General features: G+C 35.5%; 2 protein-coding genes across 2 annotated transcripts; both read left to right on the plus strand.

Annotated features, from left to right (window-relative positions):
• Positions 1 to 1756: 1756 nt before the first annotated feature.
• ctsk (cathepsin K) lies at positions 1757 to 13514 on the plus strand. The gene is made up of 8 exons (XM_014991343.2): positions 1757 to 1915; positions 3016 to 3139; positions 5632 to 5754; positions 7581 to 7733; positions 11179 to 11397; positions 12121 to 12286; positions 12799 to 12907; positions 13101 to 13514. The coding sequence occupies exons 2-8, from the start codon at positions 3017 to 3019 to the stop codon at positions 13198 to 13200; spliced, it is 993 nt and encodes a 330-aa protein (XP_014846829.1). The 5' UTR covers positions 1757 to 1915; position 3016; the 3' UTR covers positions 13201 to 13514.
• Positions 13515 to 16995: 3481 nt separating this feature from the next.
• On the plus strand, positions 16996 to 23666 carry LOC106920372 (cathepsin S-like). Its single transcript, XM_014991342.2, has 8 exons — positions 16996 to 17122; positions 19561 to 19685; positions 20174 to 20296; positions 20913 to 21065; positions 21343 to 21567; positions 22629 to 22794; positions 22961 to 23063; positions 23319 to 23666. Exons 1-8 carry the CDS (start codon positions 17104 to 17106, stop codon positions 23416 to 23418), a joined length of 1014 nt encoding a protein of 337 aa, XP_014846828.2. The 5' UTR covers positions 16996 to 17103; the 3' UTR covers positions 23419 to 23666.
• The last annotated feature ends 1016 nt before the right edge of the window (positions 23667 to 24682 follow it).

A 24682-nucleotide genomic window follows, 5' to 3' on the forward strand; every position in this document is an offset into this window, starting at 1 on the left:
AACAATGAAAACAAAGAAGCTTTTTATATTCTGGTGCTGTGCAAAGGACAACAAAAGGGCAGTATATTAATCATAAAGGCTTTGAAATATGTCTGTCTGTGTATTATCAGCTTGGTGTATGTAGATTAAAACTGTAACGATTCAGATTGATCTAAGGGAAGACTTCCTATTTTTTATGTCTTTGTTTCTTTGGCGCTTAAGGATCAAAAAGATCATCATATGCATTTGTTAAATAAATTTAATAAAGGGCTAAGTAACAATTGTGTTTACTGTAGCTGCATTCATTATATTTATATGAATCATAAACAGCTATAGAAATCAAGCCGAATATTCAAAATGCCTGATGACAGACTAAACATCTGTCATCACATCAAACATGAAATCAGATATGAGATGCAATGTCAAGTCAAAAGAAAAATCTTATGAATAATAATAAATTTATGATTTTTTTTTTTCAAAGTGAAGGTGTAATGATAATGCTTGCATACTGAAGCTGTTCCATTTAAGCTGCTATATTTGATAATAGAGGAGCGATTGCATGCAAAATGAACCAGTGGCAATACAGTCATGTATCACTGGACATATGAGGCATAGGGGATGTTCTTATATTTAGATTGGTGACTAGATGTTCTGGTCTGCTGTATGACAATAGAAATCACACGACACATTCATATATACACACATGACTTGCAGGACAAGGAAGTACTTCACCACCAGACAGCAGAAATACATGCAATATGAATATGGTATCTATTTAGGCCATGCTGTGGGAATTTATTTACTTCAGGTGTTTATATCAGTAATTCTTTTGTGCTGTGTTTCCATGACCTTTATTTTGATTTGTCTGAAATAAGGTTCAAATTTGACTGTTGATAAATAAACATAAAATGAATTCAGGATGGACACTGCTTTATTTCCTTTCATCAAAGGTTATTTCAGCATACACTGCTTACACATAAAAATATCCAATTTAAAATAACAAACAGAAACCTTCAATGTAAAGACCTTCATATTTGATAAAGTCCTAATGTTCTTGGTCAAACTTTAGAGTCTGAATCTGGAATGATGCAGATTTTCTTAGCACAGTAAATTTGTTCATTCTCTGAACTGCTCTATGATAAAATTTGAAAATTTGTAATAAAAAAAACATTTTTCATCCTTCTAAATTCACCTCGAATAGTTATCGCAGGGAAACAGCTGTCAGCAGTACAAGCTGTAGTACTTCCGGTGTACTACTTCAGGAGTTTGGACAGAGTATTTGATGTGTTGAGTTTGGTGGTGTCAGAACTTTCCCACTGAGTTCTGACACATTTCAGTTCATTTTATAACCAGAAGCTTTGAAATTTGAGCTTCTGACTCAAAATGGAAAGAAAAAAAAATAGTCCTTTTGTGATTATTTCTGTCAATATAGTAGAACTTGAAAGACTGTATTTTTAGTGGTGGAACTTGTCATAAAAGCCACAAAAATAAATTATATTTCATTACAAGCTCAAATTCTTACACGATCTGACCCATTTCCTCAATCAGTTAGATTATTGCCCTTGATAGTCACAAATTCCCTAATTATATGTTCTCATTAGGACAAGGATAAGTAATATTAATGTAATTTAATGGTATTCATTAGCTTTTCATGAACCAACACAGAATTTGCAGCAATTCAGTCGTCTTTATAAAGCTTTGGACATTCCTGTGTAACTTGAAACTTGACATCACCCTGCTCTTTCAGGAAAACCAGATGTAGCTTCCCTGTATGGAAAAACAGAGAAAAAAAACTCCTCCCCAGACATGGAGTTCCCATTTTACTTCCTTAAAATCCTGCCAATATAAACTCGCACAGTGACCTACTTTAGCTACACAGGCACAGAACTTCACACCAAGAAGACTTCTTGAAACTTTTCAGACTTCTTAGCCCGAGGTAAGTCTGCTTATCATGGATCTACTCATGTTTACTTTTGTCAAGCCTTTGTGTCGAGCAGGGCTCGTGTCAGAACAGGCTTTAAGCAATCTGAACGCACAGATGTTTTGTAACCTACTAAAAGCTAACCAGCTGGTGTAATAAAACAGGCTCTGGTGTGAAACGAAGCTAAACTTAGTTCTCTCAATTGCAGCTAAACATTGTATATTTCACTATATAAATAATCCATGTGAAATAAGTTAATTTCTACGACATAAAAGAACCCTCGAGAGGACTATCTGTGTGACTCATGCAGAAACGCAGCGCCCACAACGGTAATTAAATGCACATTTGTTTTTTAGGCAAAGCTCTCTATCAGATCACCACAAAGGTGAAGCTATAGCTCTGCATATATAATCAATGTGTGTAGGAAGCAGACAATGTAGAGCCATGCACTTCTTCAAAACAAAAGGAAACAAGCTGGTTCCTGCTATTTAGAATAAAAGCCCCAGAAAGTCGCTGGCCTTTAACTGGAAACTGTGAACAAATGCAGATTAGATGTGCAGTTTCATAAAAAAGAGACTTGATGAAGTGAAAGCAGAGAGCTGGAAGTGCTGAGAAGTCTTTAAGATAAATAAATGTTGGTGAAAAAACAAGCTTTATTTCCCACATCATGAGTTGGATTCTTTGTCCTTTTGTTGTGCCTATTCGATATATAATCAGGGAGAGAAAGCTGTTTTTCTTTTAAAGTTACTTGTCTACTTACTTGAGGCTGCTCAGGCTGCTTTCACCCACAGCTTGTATAAAGTTTTCCTAACAGAAAAAAAGTATATGCACTTGCACATTGTTCACTGTTTAGTCATCAGCACATGACTGAGACCCGGAAATTGAAGCCAGAAAAAATTTGGGAAAATAGCCAGGTGATGGTTGGAGGCTTTTTGTTTTACTCAAACAGTTACCGTTCTTCACCGATGCAATGAATTAAGTAAATTATAATTGCAAATACATTTATTGCCAAATAATGGGATAAAATAACACCAACTGGCCAAAAAGCACTTGGGTGTTAAATCTGGGTGTGATTATTATTGTATTATTGTGATTTTTTTTTTTTTTACTTTCAGGATGTTGTCGTGTGTGTGTGTGTTGCTGCTGGCTGTCTCAGCACTGAGCCACATGGATGAAACCTTTCTGGACGCTCAGTGGGAGCAATGGAAGACTACACATCAGAGAGAGTACAATGGTTTGGTGAGCGGCTGCTAAAACAAACTCCGTGTCACACAATGCTTATCTGCCTCTGAAGCCAGTGGCAGTTTCTGATATGGGCAAAATTGACAATCACCCAGGGAGGCGTCTTGTGGGGGGTGGCATGAGCACCCCACTGCAACCTCTTTGGGTCCTTGTATTACCAAAAATATAGTTTATTAAAATTATATCAATACTAACCTTTTACTGTTGACAACACAATCAAGTTTTTCCTCTCAGGCCAGTCATGTGGATTGGAGTATTTATAAAGCAATTCTAATAGAGAATGCTTATTCACCACATGACGCCTTTGTTCATTAATAGTAACTGACTTGTGGGGTTTAAATGGGGTAGACAACAATTCCTGGCTGTAAGTGCTGAAAAAAAGAAAAAAGTCTTCTGGGGAAGTGAGGAATGTAAGACCAGTGATGTTTGTTTGAAACAAAAAGAATCAGCAGTAAAAGAGGACATGCAGAGTGAGAATTGACTATTCTGATCGCTTTATTTTTTATTCCAGCCACTGCATTCAGAAATGACTTAGAGAATGACAAAAGACAAGAAACAAGTTAGTAACATGTGTCATCTTTGCCAGATAAAAATCCCAATCATTTTAGATTCATAATAATTATTCTTCCATCAGCTGAAATCATGAGGGAAAATCCAATTAGCCCATTTACTGAATAGCTTTTATTAATTTGGGTCATCTTGGCTCTGATGGTGAAGCATAAGAGCAAGAGTCAGAAATTTCCAACAGAGGAAACCTCCATCACCTCTGACTTATTTTCTGCTCCCCTTTTTTAAAATCTGTCTGTTCTGCTAAATTTTCACTCCTCTGTCCCATTGAATTTTTTAAAATTATTTTTAAGTTCTTGGCTGTGAAGATGGAAGAGAATATGAGTTAGTTGGTGTTAAACCAGAGCTGACTCCAAATGTATTTCGACAGTGCTTGCAGAGCATCTGTCATCCCTGTTTGTGCTTCACCTCCGGCTAGAGGTCAGCTCTCTGCAGCTGTAGAGTGTGTTAGCATCCACACTGTATTCGAGTGTGAAGATACATGTTTGCTGTGCCACTCAGTCTTGTTTTTCTGTAGAGAATATGAGCGTGACTTTTATACTACTTTAGCTGATGTTATGCAGACACAGATATTTTATGTTGTAGACAGATTAATATTTAATGTTTTTAATTAGCATTCCTTGAAAACATCCTCAAAATCAGTTCTTTACTTCTACAGTTTGTCCAAACTGTTCCAACAGGAATGTTATTTACTGAAGTTCAGTCTCCACATTAAAGCATATCACATTATGTAGTTGAAAAAAGTCAAGTAAAATGAATTTCATTGGGCTGCACCAGCACGTTTGTTGTCCATAAACAAGAGTCAGAGAGGTTGGTGAAAACCTAACAGCTTAACTGGTGAGTTTGATCTTCAGTCAGTGTCTCCAATTCCTCATCATCACCTTTTCAAAATCCCTAAGCAGAGAGAAAAGTGATGTTTAGCAGCTGCACCACAGCCCAAAGCCTGTTGGGTACATTTGGTCCCTCAGACATATGGCTAACTGTAAATATGGAGTTTTTACATAATAAATTGACTAATTCTGAATAAAACAAAGTTTAAAAGAAAATTACTGGGTAAATCACTGGTTAAATTGTCCCAATTAATGAAATTAGGCTGCAATACAGCCAAGCTTTTTTCTTCTGTTCAGCATGCTAATTATAATGAAATTTGCCCTGTTTGCCCAGATTGGTTTGCATCAGCTGTCAGGTCTTTATACAGATGGGAAATAACAAATGTAATCTTTTTTCTTCTATCATTTTTTACACTACCCTTTTTTTTACTTCTAAGAAAATACATCTGCAGCAAAATTAATTGGCTCTTGTTTGCAAGAGTTGAAGAAGGGTTAGAAATGTTTTTTTATTTCCTTACATAGATTGTTCGAAACAAAACGTAAAGTATTATTTGTGTTACCATTTCCATATGTAGCAATGACAAAGAGCGCTCGCTGTATGTAGGTCAGCATTTCACAGAACATCTCTCTCCCAGACACAGCCTGGTTGCTGGTTTTATGAAACACCAAGTAATGGATTCACAGCCTGCAGGTGTTATAAGTTAGCTGCTATTCAGTCTTGAAAAATGGGAATGTGTACATCTATTGTGATTTAGTCCTTCATAACTTAGCTTGCTTTGCTACATTTTTCTTTACTACTAAAATATGGTTTTCACTTCTGATTTTATTAACAGTAAAGCTTAAATAAACTCATTTCATTTTTTCCAATGTGAAAGTTCACACTAACATGTAATTACTTGATGAAAACTTAAGTTGATACTGTTTTATGCCAATAAGCATTTTAAAGATGTCTTATAATAATGCTTGAAAAACTAAGAACTCAGGAGAAAATGATGCTTTAAAAGGAATTTCTTTCTGAGGCTGCAGAGGATGAGTGCAGTTTTGCATTTTGAACTGACATCAGGACCTGAAAGCTGTCTTTGTTTGACTCAGGATGAAGAAGGCATCCGCAGAGCCATCTGGGAAAAGAATATGCGAATGATTGAGGCTCACAACCAGGAAGCAGCACTGGGCATGCACTCCTACGAGCTGGGGATGAACCACCTGGGAGACATGGTATGCTAATGCTATGTTGATTCTTTCTCTATCTATGTAGAGTTAGGTTAAAGTACATTACATATGCACATCTCAATAAATTGTATATATTTTTTTCTTACAGTGTTTTATTAGAAAAACATACATATTTATTCTTCTTTTCTCCTTTTTGTGGTTATATGTGATGCACCACTGTCTGCATTTTTTAAAATCCAGAACTGTATTTCCAACAATTCTATGACTTTTAGTGTTCCTGTTATTGTTAGAACACATTCTTTTTTATCCACCACATTTTAGGCTCGGTCCATTACAATAGACCCGCCACACTAGATGCAACCTACTGATTAAAGTCTTTAGAAGAAAGAAGTTAACATGAAAACTACAGTTTCCTGCTACTTCTGCAGTGATGTCACTCTAATTCTTTTCCCTAGTGACCATCACACCATCTTGGGCTGAAACTTTAGCCATCTAAACTCATTATATGAGTCTCTCCAAGTGACTAATTAATTATTAGCCAAATTAATCAAACTGTATGTTGGACTAATCATTTGGAGCCACTCCAAGCCTTTAGCATGCAGAGGGGAGTGAATCTCGATCAGTCCTTAGTGTAGTATGAGAAAGGGTCAGGTAATTATCTGGTCTTTGCTGCAGAATTAGAAAACACTCAAAAAAGAAGCATTCATGTTTGCTTGTTTTTAAATAAAAAGTATTTTTTTTATTCATTTAGTATTATTTTTATTCTTTTTTTTATAAAAAAAATGTTAGATTGCTTGTATTGTGTTTAAGTGTACTGTATTTATATTGACCTGATGGCACTATAGCTGAAAACTAGGCTGTATGGTTAACTCTGGCATATTTTGTAATTTATATTGTACATTTTGAAATTCATTCATGTCAATTAATTTGTCATGTCAAAAAAAGAAATAAATAAAGATTTTGCAGATTGGCTTAATTTTAGATGAAACTAATTATGTTGCAATATCAGAGTCATAGAAAGGTGGTGTAGGACATTTTTTTTTTACTTGAAACCATAAAATTATGGTAAAGATTTAAAATGTTAGTTCATTAAGTGCAGCATGCCTTTGGACTCATTTGTTGGAGGGAAGTCATGTACATCCACATTCTAGATTAAGGACTCATTTATGTTCTTGTTTAAACAGGTGGCTGTAAATGAACGATGCCTTCATATTTTCATTTTGACTAGAAGACATTAAATTAAATGAAGGAGCTCAACAGATGGCTGTGTTCCTTCCTCCTGCCTGTTTTTAGACCGAGCTGGGCTGAAATCTTAGCATAAAACCGATAGGAATGAAAGGAAAACATAATCACTGAATACCAAGTTACCAGCTGTGTGTTATGACAGCCAAATACAAAACCAGAAATCACATAATATCCCCCGTGCTGTTCTTTTTTTTCCCCTTTTAATTCCCTTTACACACTCTTGGGTTTTATCTTGTTTCGACATTGGTCTTGAGAAAAATGACATTTCATTTCATGGTAACCTGTGTTAAGCCATCTCTTTATAAATTCCTTTTCATCCTCTGTCACCTTGCTGAACCCATTCCTCTGCCTTGTCCTTGGCATAAATCTTAAAATGAATCCCTGTGCTATTATTAAGTTTAAGTCCTTAAACATTTTTCTTATTATATATTATTTCATATACAGAGAAACCATTTATTTTTGAGATGGGACAGTAAAATGCTTGAGTCTGATCAACTGCAACCTTTCTTTCCCTGGTTATAAAAACTAACACTTTGAGAGACATTCTTTGATTAAGTGTCATCTGCATCACTTTTACCTTTGAAACATGAATAATTTAACAATTAGGCATTTTTGTGTTCCTGCAGACATCTGAGGAAGTGGCAGAGAAAATGACTGGTCTACTGGTCCCGATGGATCATGAGCGCAGCTTCACCATGGCATTTGATGAGTCCGTGTCCAAGCTTCCCAAATCCGTCGACTACCGGAAGAAGGGCATGGTGACCTCGGTTAAAAATCAGGTCAGAAAAACAAAAAAAATAACGATTCTCTTTCAGATCGACTTCTTTTACTCTGGAAGTTATTTCCAAAGAAGGACCACACTTTCTGTGTTTTAAGGACCACAAAGAGTCTATCTGAGTAAATATTTAAAGCTACAAAAGATTGATAATTAAAAATAAAAGAAACTAAATATGGAAATATGGCATTTTGAAGAAAGACTCCATAATTGCTCTGCTTTTTAAAAGGGATAATATTGCTTGAGCATGTCCCAGCTGTCATTGGACACCCTGGACTGTTCACTAATTATAGGACCAATGCATAAACCCATATAATTTTTAATTTTAGGGAGATTTGTGGTCATTAATTACCCTTTGTATGGATATCCTTGGACAATGAGAGAACAGGTGGGAAAATTAAGAGCTTATTTTGCTCTTTCTTCACTTTCTTCACTTGGACAAAGTGGATGATGTCTTAATCCATCAATAAAAAAACCTAGTCAAAATAAAGAAAACATCCAAAGACTAAAAGGTCTAACTTGGATTTCATCTGAGAACCTTTGACCTGTGAAGTTACAAGATATGTGGGCGTCCACTTTGAGCAAACTTATGGCTTTTGCCTTTACATTTTATTAGCCTTAAGCCATGAGAAAAAGCAAATGTAAAAAGTAACATTTCGATCAATCTGCTGGGTGGAAGGGTAAATGCTAAGATCCAACTCCTGGCTTCTTAAGCCTTTAATTGAGATTCCCCTGTTTTTCACAGTTCTTCGCAGTTTCAGAGGAGGGTCACACTGTCTAGCTTTATAAACCTACAAGAGACCAATGCCCTGACCAGTACGATGGGATACTTTCCATAAACTTGCTGGAAGAGAATCCGTACTTGGGCACTGTTTCCACATCATGAGGAAATGAATCATAATATCCGTCATTGACCATGACAGTATAAACCAATGTAACAATGATCAAAATGAAATATCTGTGCTGTCTTCCGTTACTACAAGTTTAAATGGTGGAGCAGGGCAATAGACAAGGAGATGCACTTGAATCACAAATGGATGCATTTATCTTCTGTTAGACTGTGGAAGAAAATACAGATTCCCTGTGCCTTAATTAAAGTGGATCGTGACACTAAAGGCAACCAAGTGAAGGTGTTGGTCGACTAAATAGTTGGCAGAGACATTGCAGTGCAGTAGCATAGACAGATATAAAACAGGGGAAGTACAGTTGGCATTCTGGTAAATATGATGAACAACAAAAAGCATGTGAGCACCAAAAGAATAACAACACATACCTTCCATGTGATCAAACGCTGAAGGCATGTGAGGACGCAGAAATGCACCTGCTGCGCCTTTGTCAGGTATGCAGACCGTAGACAGAAAAGGTTTGATTATAAATCACCAAACATCAATGTTCAAGGTGCTCATCTGGTGAAAACTACGTGTTTGTAAGTGCTTCGTGACTTTCATAGCAACAAGCATGTTTCTAGGTATCTGAAATGAAAAAATTATGACGATGGGTATGTTTTTACATAAAACGTGATCGCAAATGTTTCAAAAGCATTGAGAACAAAGTTCCCAAGCTTTTATTGGAAGAAAGTTAAGAAAGAAACACAATTGGTGCAAATAATTAATAATGGCAGCAACTCATGAGGTTGCATGTAAAAAAAATAGAAATGCAAAGTGAGAAAACTTCAAATAATTACTTGTAACTAAATGTAGAGAGAATAATATTGGAGGTAGGACAGATGTTGCTTGCAATGAAAAAGCCCTAAAGTCATTTAAAAAACCACCAATCAGCAGGCTGGAGTGATGTCTAGACAACAGCAGCTTTTCAGCTTTGAAATACTGAAACTTATGTGAAAGTGAAGAGTATATTTAATTCCCTCAGAAATACCTGGAAATACATTTTTCAAAATATAAGCTTCATTTACTCTAAACATAATGGATAAAGCAATTATCGCAGTAAGAGCCCAGTCACGTAACAGGGAAAAAAGCCTGTGTTCACTGCTAATGGATTTCAGAAACAAAGACCAGGCTGTGATTATAAAATGTAATTAGTCATCATGAGTGAATTGAACACTCTGGGGTTATTTATGCAAACTGTTGTCCTGCAGAACAGGAAGTGGACTAAGCATAGTGAAATCTGGTTTACATTTGTGATTCCTGCTAACAGGCAGATCAGCTTCAGAACAATGTCATGTTACCTAATGAACATCAGAGCTGGTAGAGACGCTGAGCCCACAACTGGCTCAACATTTTCTCTTTGATGCTTATGGATTACAAAAGTCCTCTGGGATGGAATATTGTTTTCTTAAAATAATGTTAAATGAAGATTAATTTTCAGCTTTTTTTTTCTTTCTAGAAATCTATGAAATGTATAAACATGTCTCGTCCTTTATGTTTGTAGAAAATAATTTTAATTTACACATGGAGATGTCAAAATTACAAAAATGACAAACTTATGAATCTCCTGTCTTGCTTATTGTTAGGGGAAATAAATAACTTAATGTTTAACTTTAAGATTATTTTTGGTATCTGCTTTTTATTAATTTGCTGTTTTGATTCAAACATATCCATCCTAACTTGTAGGATATAACTCATTTCAAGAGTTTCACATCTAAGTCTTACTGGCCACAAATGTCATTGTTGTATCGCCCCCTTGTGGTTGAGTTTCATACCTGCAGACACTACATACATAGGTTGATCTAAGCGTCTCCTTTTCTTCCTGTTATTCATGAATTATTCAACATCATGGCAGCAGCCTCTGCATACTAACAGCTCTGCTGATGTCTCACCCTCAGCAGATTTTATGCTACTCGGTTATTATGTCCTAATATTTTGTTTGATTGTAACCGATTTTAATTTTCCCCGAGATCAAACAGATGATCAGGGCTCTAAATTAATCTGGTTGCACATCTGTAAATCTTTTATAGAGAGCACTAGCTTGTTATAAAGATCTATGTGTAGAGGAGAAGCTGTTTAAAAATTCATGGTCAAATAATTAGTGGAAATTTACAATTTTGTGCTGTCACTTCAAGTAGCATTATTCCTTTGAGTTTTTAGTTGCCTGGGTTAAGCATTTGTTTCTCAAAATTCTGAGTTCCAACCTTAAAGTATATACTTAAATCTGTTTCATTGTTAGATACGTACCACAGACATGCACTTAACGATGCACAAAAGATGCCACAGAAACACAGAGTCTCACTAAGACTCTATTCCGTCTGAAGTCAAATTTATTCTTAACAAACTCTGCCCTCCAGCGTTCAGACAGTATATTGCAACCACTACTTTATAAAACATTCCTTGCACTGGAAGTGTTTGATTCAGCTGACTTTACAATAATAAGGTTTTGAATTTTTAAATTTGCTCGTTGTTATTGCTAAATAATATTATTCTGAACAGTAGATGGTATAACTACTTCTATAGCACTAATTAAACCTTGGCTCTCGGTTATGTCCTTCCTGACAGGGCTCCTGTGGCTCCTGCTGGGCCTTCAGTTCTGCCGGGGCACTTGAGGGCCAGTTGGCCAAGAAGATGGGTAAGCTCATCGACCTCAGCCCTCAGAACTTGGTGGACTGCGTCACGGAAAACGACGGCTGTGGAGGCGGATACATGACCAACGCATTCAACTATGTGCAGCAGAATGGAGGTATTGACTCTGAGGAAGTCTACCCATATGTCGGAGAGGTGAGAAACTCATTTATTAAAGCTTTACCTTTTGTATAGTCTTTATGTGTTTGTTGTAAAAGCAAAGTGAGATTCAGATTTTGTCCATACATCTTCTAAATCCCTGAGGGCCTATGAGCAACCTTTGGATGGATTTAGTTGAAAACCTCACTTTATTGATCTTTATCTTAGTTTTTGAAACCCTTATTTTGGTGGTTTTGAATAGTTCAACAAAAAGGGAAAGAATTCTGAGAGCTTCTAGGTGTTAGCTTCAACCACAGCATGAAACTGTAAAAATCACCACTTCTCCTTTTGCCTTTTAGACATGGCGTGTTGATCAGCTCACGTGTCACAATGTCATTAATAAAGAAAGTAGACATTTTTCAGTAAAACACGAGTTAAAGTATGACCAAGATGTGACTCAGCAGAAGTGATGAGGTAGAAACATTCCCACAAAAAAAAAAAAAAATGTTTCCTCTTCTGTTTACGAGAAAGTTCATTGTTTCAGCTGTGGGAATGTGATGAGTCAGGTCATGTGAAATGGGCATTTGAATGTAATATCACAATGTGTTCAAAAATCATCAGGAAGACATTCTATTCCATTCAAGTTTCTTTTTAGGTTTTAGCTTCTTTTTTACATTCTTTTGAGCTCTAGTTTTAACAAAAACAAAGATGCAGTTTTTCTCAATGTTAAAATTCCACCAAACCTGTTCGGACTTTTCTCATCTTTTGCTGCGTCTGCAGGACCAGTCCTGTCGTTATAACTCATCCGGCATGGCAGCCCAGTGCAAAGGCTACAAGGAGGTGCCAAAAGGTGATGAGCGTGCGCTGGCAGTGGCGCTCTTCAAAGTGGGCCCAGTGTCTGTGGGCATCGACGCCACGCAGCCATCCTTCCAGTTCTACCATCGAGGTCAGTGACAGATTACACCTTCACATGACTTCAATAAAAGTTTTAAGGTTTTGAAAGTAAAGAAACAAAAAAAAACAACAGTTAGACTTCACACTTGAATCAGTGTGAAATGTGGATTTTAGAGTTTATGCTTTATATTCCTTCATGATGAAAACTTATTCCACATTTTACCTGAAGCTACTTAGAATCCTTAGTAGAGCCTACTGCTGACTAGGCGTTTTTTAACTAGGAGTTCAGCAAAAAGACTTCTGAAGTCTGTAATTTCTTGAGAAAATATTTATTTTATTAAAACCTAATTTAAGTACTTACTTGTCTTCTTAAATTTAGGGTCTTTAAAGGTAGTCTTGCTAATGTAGATCATTGATTTAGGAGGGAGAGAAAACTGAACTCACGCCAGGAATATTTTATATCTTATAAATTAAAAGAGAGATTAAATATATATTTTTAGAAACTGCTAAGTTTTGTGGACTTTCAGCTCAAGGTTGTGTGTCTCTCATCTCTGACATCATCAGGCATTTACCACGACGCCAACTGCAACAAAGAGGACATCAATCACGCCGTGCTTGCAGTTGGCTACGGTGTGAACTCCAAAGGAAAGAAGTACTGGATCGTCAAGAACAGGTGGGCTCCTCGGCTTTCTGGAAGGCATCAGGTGGCTCTTGGTGTCAACTAAATGAAAGCTGCGTTGTTTGCTGCTCTGCCGCTGATTTGATGCCTGACAGCTGATGTTTTCTTCTGACAAACTGATAAACTGAAATGCTGCTTCACCCCTGGTGATCTTCAACATGTGCTGTTCTTTATGTTGTCACGGCAGCTGGGGAGAGGCCTGGGGCAACAAGGGTTACGTCCTGATGGCACGCAACCGTGGCAACCTGTGCGGCATCGCCAACCTCGCCAGCTACCCCATTATGTGAACAAAAGACTGTTGAAAAGAAGGGAGGACAAGGAAAACTTACATGGACTTTGAGACACCACTACAACACAACATAAACTTGTTTGTGCTGCAGAGTTTTTCTGATTCATTGTGTGAAAATAAGACAGGAGATGAAAACATTGCTGGCAGTGTAAGTTCCTCCCTTCCTGTGGTTGGAGAATCAGTTCCTATAAATGCTCTTTTTTTCCTCATGATCATGTGTTTTGTTCCTCTGTTCAAGCACTTTTCTAATGATTCAAATGCAAGTTGTCGTTTTCTATTAAGATGAATAAAATGTTAAATTTGAAACTGAAATCAGGTTTATTTATTCTCTTTCTTTTTTGGCTCAACCTCAAATTCCCTTTTTTTTTTTTACATAATCCACAAATTGCCAAACAAAAACGACCCTTTTTAGGTTAACTAAACTCTATCATGCTAAACTCTGAACCCAAACATAGATAAAAAAAATAATGGTTTCAGTATTCAGCTCTATAAACACACCAACTATGACAGATTTGGGAGGATGTAAAAAGAAAGATAATTCTTTGAAACCCTTATTTATTTCCAATGTATCTATAATATATAATCTGAAAACAAATTTAAAAATCTGATAAAATCAAAAATAAAATAGCTGCCTGACTCATCAACAAAAGTTTCATTTCTCTGTGTAACTTGCAGTATTGCATCAGTTTTGACCTAATATTCGACATTCTGTTTGGTACAGAGACCAAAAACAAGTTGTCTTTGAACAGAGCTTCCTAAAAATGTTTCACAAAGTCCTGACAAAGTCCTGAGTTGCAGTTTGTAGGCATAAAACGCTTATAGATGTTGCATTGTTTTCAGAATATGATATTATTATTTGTCATGCCATGAAGCAGTCATCCCTTTGCAGCAAAATAAGTAAAACAACATCAATAAACAAAAATGAGAGAACTAACATATTTGTTGACATTTTAAATATGGAATTTCATATCAGGAGCAGAATTACAATTGGTGAAAGCGGATATCATGCATCACTGGCTTCATATCTTTACTTTGACCATATTGTTCTTAGAAATACCTGGACTCTAGTGCCAGGCTGCCGGTGCAAAAGCAAGAAGGTCTTATAAATGTCTTACTGTAGTAATACATATGTGCATAAAAAACAATTAACATTAATGAAAATAAATATTGAAACTTTGACCTCTTCTGACCGTATTTGCCTTCAAAATACTCCAACAACAGAACAACATAAACATAGTTTATTATTGTACTGTAACTTGCAGTCTTTATAACAAAACATTGTGTTTTGCAGATTAACTTGAACATTAAATTCTAGTTGAATTGATTTGGACTGTATAAAACTCTCATTTAAAATATTCTGACCAAAAAAAAAATACCAAAATAGAAATAATATGACATTGTTTGTTTCAAAAAGTTACAATAAAGTGTGGCTCATGAATGTGTTGATAAATAACAGCATTTGTGATTCTGTATTCTGCACTTAATCGATGTTCAAGACCCTTTCATGGATTCCTCCTCATAGTTCACGCTGTCACTGACCTCCAGGAACCACTGCGAACTCTTGACCTCTCATCCATAACTCTTTGAAGTCAGATTTTCAACTTGACCTCCACACTTTGGTCCAGAGACCGCTCCAGTTGGAGCTGAATGTTGGCTGGATTATCAAAAAGTCTTTGCTGCCCTTCAGAGTATTTTTAGAAACCTTCTTGACCTTTTGTTGTTGCAACAAAATGTTCATTGTGTTTAGATTTAGAAAAAAACTAAATGGAGAAGAAAAACATAAAATAACCAGATATAACAATCATAGGTACTCTAAAGCAATTCTAAAATAAATGAATAAATAACACAGGAGGATAAAAATTGTTAATATTTCTCTGTTAATGACCAACAAACCTACAATTGTCACAGAAATAACTTGAAACTGGCAAAAGTTTTATTTCCAACTCCGCACTAATAAAAAATTACTGCAAATTAACCAATAAAATTCAATAAAATTGTTGTTCAGCAGAATCATTTAAAAAAAATAACTAATAAAGCAGGACAGAAATTATAATACATACAACTTAATAATTTCTTGCACAACCTTTATTAACAACATTTTATTATTATTATTATTATTATTATTATTATTATTATTATTATTATTATTTACAAGTCCCTTTCATGACACTCAGGATTAATTTACAAGTGTGATCTGTAATGATAATTTCCAAATGACTTCCAATGAGACTTCTGCACCTGTTCAGACATATTTTAGCCAATTCTGTCTGTGCAAACTGCTCTTGCAAAGTTTCCTACTCAAATTTCAACAGTATTTTGTAACCATTAAACAGCAGGTTGTCTAAAGAGCCACTTTAAAATATTACAAGAAGGTGTGACTGCTTGAAAAAAAAACATAATTGAAGAAGAAATAGCATGATATACTGAAGAAAAGTGTTATTCTTTAATGTAGACCAGAAATTATATATATATATATATATATATATATATATATATATATATATATATATATATATATATATATATATATATATATATATATATATATATATATATATATATATATATATATATACCAATGGCTGGAGAAAGCTGGACTCAAGGACAGTACAGAGGCCCTCATCCTGGCCGCCCAGGAACAGGCACTAAACACCAGAGCAATAGAGGCTCAGATCTACCACACCAGACAAGACCTAAGGTGTAGGTTGTGCAAGGAGGCCTCTGAGACAGTCCAGCACATAACAGCAGGGTGCAAGATGCTGGCAGGGAAAGCATACATGGAACGACATAACCAAGTGGCGGGCATAGTGTACAGGAACATCTGTGCCGAATATGGACTGGAAGCCCCGAGGTCAAAGTGGGGAACACCCCCAAAGGTGGTGGAGAATGACCGAGCTAAGATCCTGTGGGACTTCCAGATCCAAACAGACAAGATGGTAATGGCGAACCAACCGGACATTGTGGTGGTGGATAAAGAACAGAGGAAAGCCGTTGTGGTGGATGTAGCAATACCAAGTGACCACAACATCAGGAAAAAGGAGCATGAGAAACTGGAGAAATACCAGGGCCTCAGAGAGGAACTGGAGAAGGCCTGGAAGGTGAAGACCACAGTGGTGCCTGTGGTCATAGGGGCCCTCGGGGCAGTCACCCCCAAACTGGAGCAGTGGCTCAAACAGATCCCAGGAACAACATCAGACATCTCAGTCCAGAAATGTGCAGTTCTAGGCACAGCCAAGATACTGCGCAGAACCCTCAAGCTCCCAGGCCTCTGGTAGAGGACCCGAGCTCAGAGGATGAAAGAGACCACCCACGGAGGGTGAGAGGGGAATTTTTTTTTTTTTTTTTTTATATATATATATATATATATATATATATATATACATTTAACATGTACTAAATAAATGTACTAAATAAATCTTCACTAAATGGTACTAAAACATAATACGTTATATAGATTAACTCCACACATATTTTACATCAAAATACTATTATTCAGTTGATGAAAGTAAAGTGCAATAACTATTAGAATATTACATCAGATTAACTATATAAAAAAAAATTTAAAACAGAAATCATTTACATGAAAAGTATGTATAAGAACTGCTCAAAGGTCATTATTAAAATGTGCTTTGATCTGACATACGAACCTCATTGTAATTCATTAAAATATGACTAAATGTAAGTTTTGAAAGAATTGCACCTGTTTTTTGTTTTTCCCAGCTCTGCCACATTAGAGTCTCTTTTCTTCGGTTTAGTTATGGGGTTGTTAGATTTGGTCTATACTTACCTTGTTGCTCAGCTTTCTGTTTCGAAAGAGGAACTGCGACAGATCATGTGACATTTACTGCATAAAAACCAAGCAAGGAAATACAGTGTGAGGAAGTTCAGTACAGAACCAGCGATGTATCCGGATCGGAAAGGTCAGTCAATACCGTTTTAACCGCTTAAATGCTGTAAATTATGTTAATATCAAGTGACTTAAGATACCGGATACCTGTTCTTGAGAGCCTCTCCCTTTACTTTCGATTTTGGGTGCTTAACCGAAGCTTCTTTTGTGTTCGGGCGTGAAGGCATTTTAACGTCGTTTATCTGAAGTACGCGGACATTAAATTTCACTTTAATTCTGTAATTCTCCAACATTGCCCTTGCTCTATTATTTTAAGTCTTACCTGAGCGCAGGTGTAGCTTAAAAAAGTTATTTTATTGTAGATATTTTGGTAAGGATTTAGCACATACAATATCCATTACATTTTATCTTTTCCAAAAGCTTTAAAGATCAGTTTTATCATTCGACACTCACTTTAGCAGGTGGAATACGGAAGCATAATAAAGCCTTAGATGCCAGAACAAGTCACACCGATGTATATTGGCTTCTTTGTTTTTTCCTGGTAGCTCATTAGTTTCTAGTCACAAGATCAAACTGTTACCTCATTTGTGCAGTATTTTTTTTAACTGTTAACCAAATGATTTTTTGTGGAAGCGATACTTGCTGAATGTTGAAGTTCTTTCTCACCCACATACTGAAGACAAATGCACGTACTGAGGAACTGCTTGGAAAAAGTGACTGGTCAAAATGTTCGAGCCAAACGTGTAACAATGAAACTGAATTACTGACTCAAACCACAATACAAGACAAGACTGGTACCAGGAAATGCATCAATCAACAGAAATCACACATGCAATGCGTTGATGCATGAATTTATAATTTCTTATTTTTCTGTTGGATTAAAATTTCCTTTCTCCATCAAAGATTTTAGATGTTTATTCAGTTCACTTACACTGAGAAATCAGGTGACCCAATTTAAAAAAATCTGTTTATTTGTTACAAGTAATCAAATTAAGTTTATCCAAGTAAATATATTAAGTTTATTATGTTGCCATGTTGAACAAATTAATGAACTTTGATAAATGTCACTTGATTACATGTAACAAATTAATACATTTTTAAGTTCTCTCTCTCTCTCTATCTATCTATCTATCTATCTATCTATCTATCTATCTATCTATCTATCTATCTATCTATCTATCTATCTATATATATATATATATATATAATAATAATAAAAATGTGAACTTAGTGCTAATTTCTTGTCCCTAAATGTATTGGTGAACAAGAACAGTGATTATCAAAATTAAATCTTCTCAAAAATACATCATTTCCTTTATCCCTTCTGTGCAAAAGCAAGTGTTGCAAGTCCAAACACACCTAACTTCACTCCAGTTGACAGATATTTGTACAAAATAACATTAAACCACATAAATGTTGTTCATTTTCTGCAAGGAAATATAGATTTTTTTTTTTTGTAAATAAAATTGTAGCATGATAAAGATTTCTATGTGCGGTTATTGCTGTTACCAAACTGTTTGGTAACGGCACACAGTTTGGTAACAGCAAACAGTTTGCTTTTACCAAAACAGGAAGTACCCACAAACTCTCAGAAATCCTCTTTTGTGAACACATCGGCCTTTAAAATCACAAGAAGTAAAAAAAATTAAAAAATAAAAAAAAGTCATAATTTCTAACACTAATTAGAAACATTTAATTAGAAAGATCTAATTAAAACTCAATCTTTTTTTCTAGTTATCACTGTCAGAAATGTGACATTCAGCAGCAAACCTGACATTAGGACATGTGGCATTTAGAGTTAATTTTCAGAATTGCAACTTTTCTATGTTGTCTGGTGACTCAGAATCTGCTGATTTGTTTTTGTTCTTGTACGAAAGGTGAAAACCCAGGAAATGTTTCGGGAAGCCACACCTTCCTTTAATTACTTCCATGCCCTATTGGTTGTTGGAATAGAGCTGTCATGTTTTTCTTGTTTATTTTGCAGTATATTGCCAGATTCATTTATATAGAATGTTTTTAGTTGCACTAAAAAAATCACAAAATACATCTTAAATTAAATATCTCAGAGGTTATGTCTGAGTTTACAATTTTTCCACTTTGTTAAGACACTAAAAGTGAAGACTGAAGCGTGCAGTTTCACCTTGAAGGCGTTTCAACCTGGATGTTATATGACTTTTTAACTGATAAGTGTTATTGCTTATTTAAGGTAGTGACAGGCAAAACTGCTTTTGAAAACCACTTCCTCCTACACCAGCCTGAACACCAAAAAGCTGCTCTTCCTTTTGTGGTCTTGGTTATATGTGACCATAAACATCTCTGTTCTGTTGAATTTGATGGATTAAAGAAGTGATCAACCTCTGTAAAGGACTGAAAAGTTGATTATTTAAATATTGTTTTTTATACATTAAATGTTTGTGTGTTTCTTAGTTATAAGTTTTTCTTTTTGCACAGCAAAGCCTACATCTGCCTTATCAAAGGTCAGATGACATCCTGTGTTGTCTGTGTTTGCAGGTCTGATGTTGCGGAGCCTGCTGCTCGTCTTTCTGTGTGTGGGAGCCGTTGTCTCGCTCGACAGCAGGCTGGACAACCACTGGGAGCTGTGGAAGAAGACACACAGCAAGGAGTATCAGAATGAGGTATGCAATTCAAGATATGTAGGCAAAGTTGGTTGTTGCATGTACGACATTTTGGATTTTCTCCTTCACCTTGGAGAAAATCCAAGATGAACACACAGCAAAATAAACACTCACTCCCCTGACAAAGCCCATTCTGAAAAAAAAGCTTCTTGTTCAGGATCTGATTCTAATTTACTAAAAAGATTCTATGACGAGTTTAAAATTATTCACTCCAGATTTGACTAATCAATGTTGTTTGTCTTAATGTAAGGTGACAGAAAAAACAATTCAAGATGCTGTGTTTGTGTTTTCACAAGACCAAAGGCTTCATAAGTCACACAATGTGTTTTAAAAAATGCTTCAGCGTAAAATTATCAAAATGAGGAAAACCAACCTGAATAGTCAAAATGTTTAACTGCAAATGTTAGGGAGCTTCCTTTTTGTCAGCCCAAATTTCAACAACTGAAACTGTGTTTGTCTCGTTTTGCTCTTTTTGTTTGATTATTCAGGAGGAGAATGTGCACCGCAGGACTTTGTGGGAGAAAAATCTGATGCTTATTACTAAGCACAACCTGGAGGCTTCAATGGGGTTTCACACCTATGACCTGAGCATGAATTTCATGGGAGACCTGGTGATTTACCTCTTTCTTGTTATTTCCACATCACTCTTCAGTATTTAATTAGACTCCTAAATGAATAAATATCACAAGAAGCCATATAAGTGGCCTGGAATCAAAGCTTTTTGGAGACAAGACTAATTGTATCTTAGAAAACTTGGGTGTTTTACTCTCAGCTCAAAGTGAAGCATTGCTCAGATAGTTGTCTAAGTTATCCATCTGTTAAAACTCTGAGAAGGAAGCACTAAATTTGACAAAACCATCCATCAAGCAATCAACTCAAGTGAAGCGCAAACAGGAAACCAAGACCAGCTCTAACCACAAGTAGCTTAATAAAATAGTAATCTAGTGATGTAGCTTGTTTTGCATTTGCTTGTTTGTTTGAATAAAATTTAAACTACAGCAAATATATATATTTAAGCTGGTAATAAATGTTATGTTGGGTATATTTCCCAGCTGTGCTTATTGATCTTTAAGCAGATTGTCTGAGAATTTTTTATTTATTTATTTATATTAAATCTTAATCATCTAGAGGTATTAACAATTTATGATAGTATTAGAAAAATAATTACAAATCCATCTTCTATGTTGCTTCTTGACTTTCCTAATTTGTTTTTTGTTTCTTTCTCAGAGTCCAGAGGAGATCATGCAGTTTTACACAACACTCACTCCTCCTACTGACCTCCAGAGGGCGCCATCTCCCTTCGTTGGGGCCTCTGGCTCTGATGTACCAGACACACTGGATTGGAGAGATAAGGGCTTAGTCACGAGAGTAAAGATGCAGGTAAAAATTTACCAAGCAAAAAAAAAATCCATACAGATGCCAAGACAAACAAAGTCCAAAGTACAGCTGTACTTTTATGACTTGTTGAAAAACGTGTTTCAGTTTGCATTGTCATTGTTTGTGTTCACCTTTAGCTGAATACTTCATGTTCTTTGTTGCTTAATCAGTTGTTTTTTTTTTTTTTTGCTGTATCATAATCCACCACGTCTGAGTCTGATGAGATTTAAATTCTCACCTGCATTTCTGCCTCTTAAATTCAGTCTTCTTTTGAATCCAGGGCGCCTGTGGCTCCTGCTGGGCCTTCAGCGCTGCAGGGGCCCTGGAGGGTCAGTTGGCCAAGAAAACAGGAAAGCTGGTGGACCTCAGTCCTCAGAATCTTGTGGACTGTTCCACAAAGTATGGCAACCATGGCTGCAATGGAGGGTTCATGACTCGGGCTTTCCAATATGTAATTGACAACCAGGGTATTGACTCTGATCAGTCGTATCCATATACGGGACGGGTGAGTAACTCAATTTGACAAAACACATATGAAATGTATATTTACATCTCTCAGTTATGATGTAATGGACTTTACTTTTAATAACTGTTACAAAGGCACAAACAAAACAGAAAAATGAATTTGTTGTCTGCAGTTTTAGTTAAGAGTGCATAGCTCCTGAATAACAGTCCATATGTGTAGGGCAGATACTGATGTCCTGGTTGTACATAAGTTATCTTTAAAAATGTAGCAAATCAATATACTAGCTTAATCTAACCAGGAAGTCCCTTCCAGGTCTCCACTTTACAAGGGAGACCTGGCCAAGATCCTAAGCACACAAATCAGAACTAAGTTAAACAAAGATTTAAAAATTAAACATAAAACTGTGCAACTCTTTAAACATAGTGGCCAAAGAACAAAGAAGAGCATTCTTCTTTCACATAATTTGTGATAGAAATTGTTAATGAATATGGGAGTTTTACATTTCAGAAGTTTTTGTAAGGTTTCCCATGATGATGATGTGTGGTAGAAAATGGCTTGTTTAGCTCAAATCTGTCAAAAGCAACCACTGGGAGACAGGCAAATTATTACTACTGGAGCTGATGGAGAAATATCACCGAGACACCAGGGAGTTTACCCAACAGAGCCTTATAATAAAAACACATCAAAGTTGTTGTCTATGTATATTTACTGATGCCCAGTTAACTAATTCATAGAAAATCCATGGGGAATTTGCATTTGAAACTAAAGGAGCATGCTGGAATACATCAAGGTTCTTTAAAGTGGAAGAGCCTTGTATGCATGTGCAGTGCAGCACTGTAGTCAATCATATTCAGAAAGGTGGTTTAAACCATTTTTTGCTTACTCCATGTTGAAGTACTTATATGAAAATACACTTTCAATCACTGTATAATCTAACTTTTACTGTCTGATGTTCTATTACAGTACAGTGTGGATGATGATATAATCTCCATACAAATACAATTTTAAGTAAATAGGAGTCTATATGCAACTGTAAAAATTTACTGTGTTTATATTACTTCTTTTATAAGATTTTTGTGAATTTGTATCTGTTATTTTAGGACCAACCATGTCAGTACAACCCTGAAACCCGTGCAGCCAACTGCACCCAATACAACTTTCTGCCTCAGGGGGATGAACAGGCTCTGAAGGAGGGAATTGCAACTATTGGGCCCATTTCAGTTGCAATTGATGCCAGGCGACCCAGATTTGCTTTCTACAGAAGTGGTAAATTGGATGTCATTACATGATTTGGTTATTATAAACAATTAAATATTAATTTACTCTTTAGTAGTCCTTTCTAGTACAAATTAAGCTATAAAAGTTTCAAATTGCCTGAAAAAAATAAATGCCAGAGATGTTTTTTTTTTTTTTGTTTGTTTTTTTCATTTAGGAGTTTACGATGACTCAAGCTGCACCCAGAATGTGAACCATGCTGTCTTGGCTGTGGGCTACGGCACACTGGATGGACAAGATTATTGGCTGGTAAAGAACAGGTGAGACATCGTGACGGTCCTGAAATTCTTGCTAACTTTTTAAAAGTTGGAAATTAAACCAGAATTTTTTAAATTATTTCCAAAGAAGAGGGAAGAATTGGATGTATTGTATTTTTTTTAATATATATTGAATGACAAAAATGATAAATTCAAATTACATATTGCTAACTTAGATGGAACCATTTGTAAATACTTTCCAAGATCAGGATTAGGTGTAGCATAATTTAACTATGTTTGCTGCTTTTTCCCATCCAGCTGGGGAACTTCTTTTGGAGATCAGGGCTACATTCGGATGGCACGCAACAAGAACGACCAGTGTGGGATTGCTCTGTATGGTTGCTACCCCACCATGTGATGATAAAGGGAATGTAAAAAAAAAGAGAAACAATATAATTTGAGTGTTACCTCAAGTAATCAAATACTAAGGTTTAAAAACAGCATATTTGATGTTTTTCTTCCTTGGGTCTAAAGTTCATTATTTTAAATTTTTCTACATATGTAAACAAATACATTATATCTTGGACTGTATGCTTGTTTTTGTTCAAACTGTTTCAAACTGATTCCAGAATAAATTTATTAAAAGACATTCAGTTTAAAGATAAACAGAGTCTCTAAAACTTAATAGTGTTTAATGGTTATGGCCCCTTTCAGCAGGATAAAGCAACTTTGTACAAAAATGATTCTGAAATGGGTCAGAAAACACAAAAGTTAGATGTTGACTTAGCGACCAAATTCAATCTAATTGAGCATCTGTGAGATGTTGGGGACAAATAAGTCCAATCAGAAATAAATAAATTATATATATATATATATATATATATATATATATATATATATATATATATATATATATATATATATATATATATATATATATATACAAAAATAAACAACTAACCTAGAAGATGATAATTTGGATTATATGTTTTGTTTTTTGTTTTTTCATTTCAGATTTGTGTACAGAAAATGTGGATTTACTCATCAACTATATATTTTTTATTAATTGTAAGCTATAATAAATCAGGTAAAAAATAACAGAACCAAATGCTTTAATATTACTCTTAAAAAAATCTATTTATAATATGAATTACTGGAACTAAACCTTACCTAAATTCACAATTTCCTTTAAAACAGAGTAAATACATCCTTTAAAACGTCAGAGAGGCCTAGTCAGAATAAAGAGGACAGAGTCCAGCAGTGGGTTACAAATGAATCATTTTTATTTTTTAGTGCAACATCACAACAAACAATTTTCACATGAGGTATTCAAAGGGATTTTTCTTTAGTTGTTGATACAAAACGTCCCACCATGATTGATGTTTAAAGTGTTGTGTATCTTTTTTTAAGCCTTTGGTTGGTTAGCCACATTCATTAGTTAAGTCTAACACATGGACAAGAATGGCACAGTAAAGCATGGTGGGTCGATGAGTCCAAGCTGAGGTAGCGCCAACATTTCCCTCAGCCTGTCCTCAGTTAAAGCTTTCTGTATGGATTTCATTAATTCCTACTTACAACAGTGGGATCGAACAGTATTTCAACTACACTAAACATTTGGAAATAACAGGGGAAGGGAAAGGGTGGCTTACAAATGTGGAAAAATAGCTTCTGTCTCCTTTGAC

Source organism: Poecilia mexicana, unplaced genomic scaffold, assembly GCF_051168715.1.
Source record: "Poecilia mexicana isolate PSO_F unplaced genomic scaffold, ASM5116871v1 scaffold_16, whole genome shotgun sequence".
Taxonomy (NCBI): Eukaryota; Metazoa; Chordata; class Actinopteri; order Cyprinodontiformes; family Poeciliidae; genus Poecilia; species Poecilia mexicana.

Bases quoted from the DNA above. Each gene is read 5' to 3' on its own strand.
- ctsk (XM_014991343.2), top strand. From the start codon at position 3,017: ATGTTGTCGTGTGTGTGTGTGTTGCTGCTGGCTGTCTCAGCACTGAGC. The intron at 3,140-5,631 runs GTGAGCGGCTGC...TGTTTGACTCAG, and splicing joins AGAGAGAGTACAATGGTTTG to GATGAAGAAGGCATCCGCAG. The intron at 12,908-13,100 runs GTGGGCTCCTCG...TTGTCACGGCAG, and splicing joins TACTGGATCGTCAAGAACAG to CTGGGGAGAGGCCTGGGGCA.
- LOC106920372 (XM_014991342.2), top strand. The intron at 19,686-20,173 runs GTATGCAATTCA...TTGATTATTCAG, and splicing joins GCAAGGAGTATCAGAATGAG to GAGGAGAATGTGCACCGCAG. The intron at 21,066-21,342 runs GTAAAAATTTAC...TTTTGAATCCAG, and splicing joins TCACGAGAGTAAAGATGCAG to GGCGCCTGTGGCTCCTGCTG.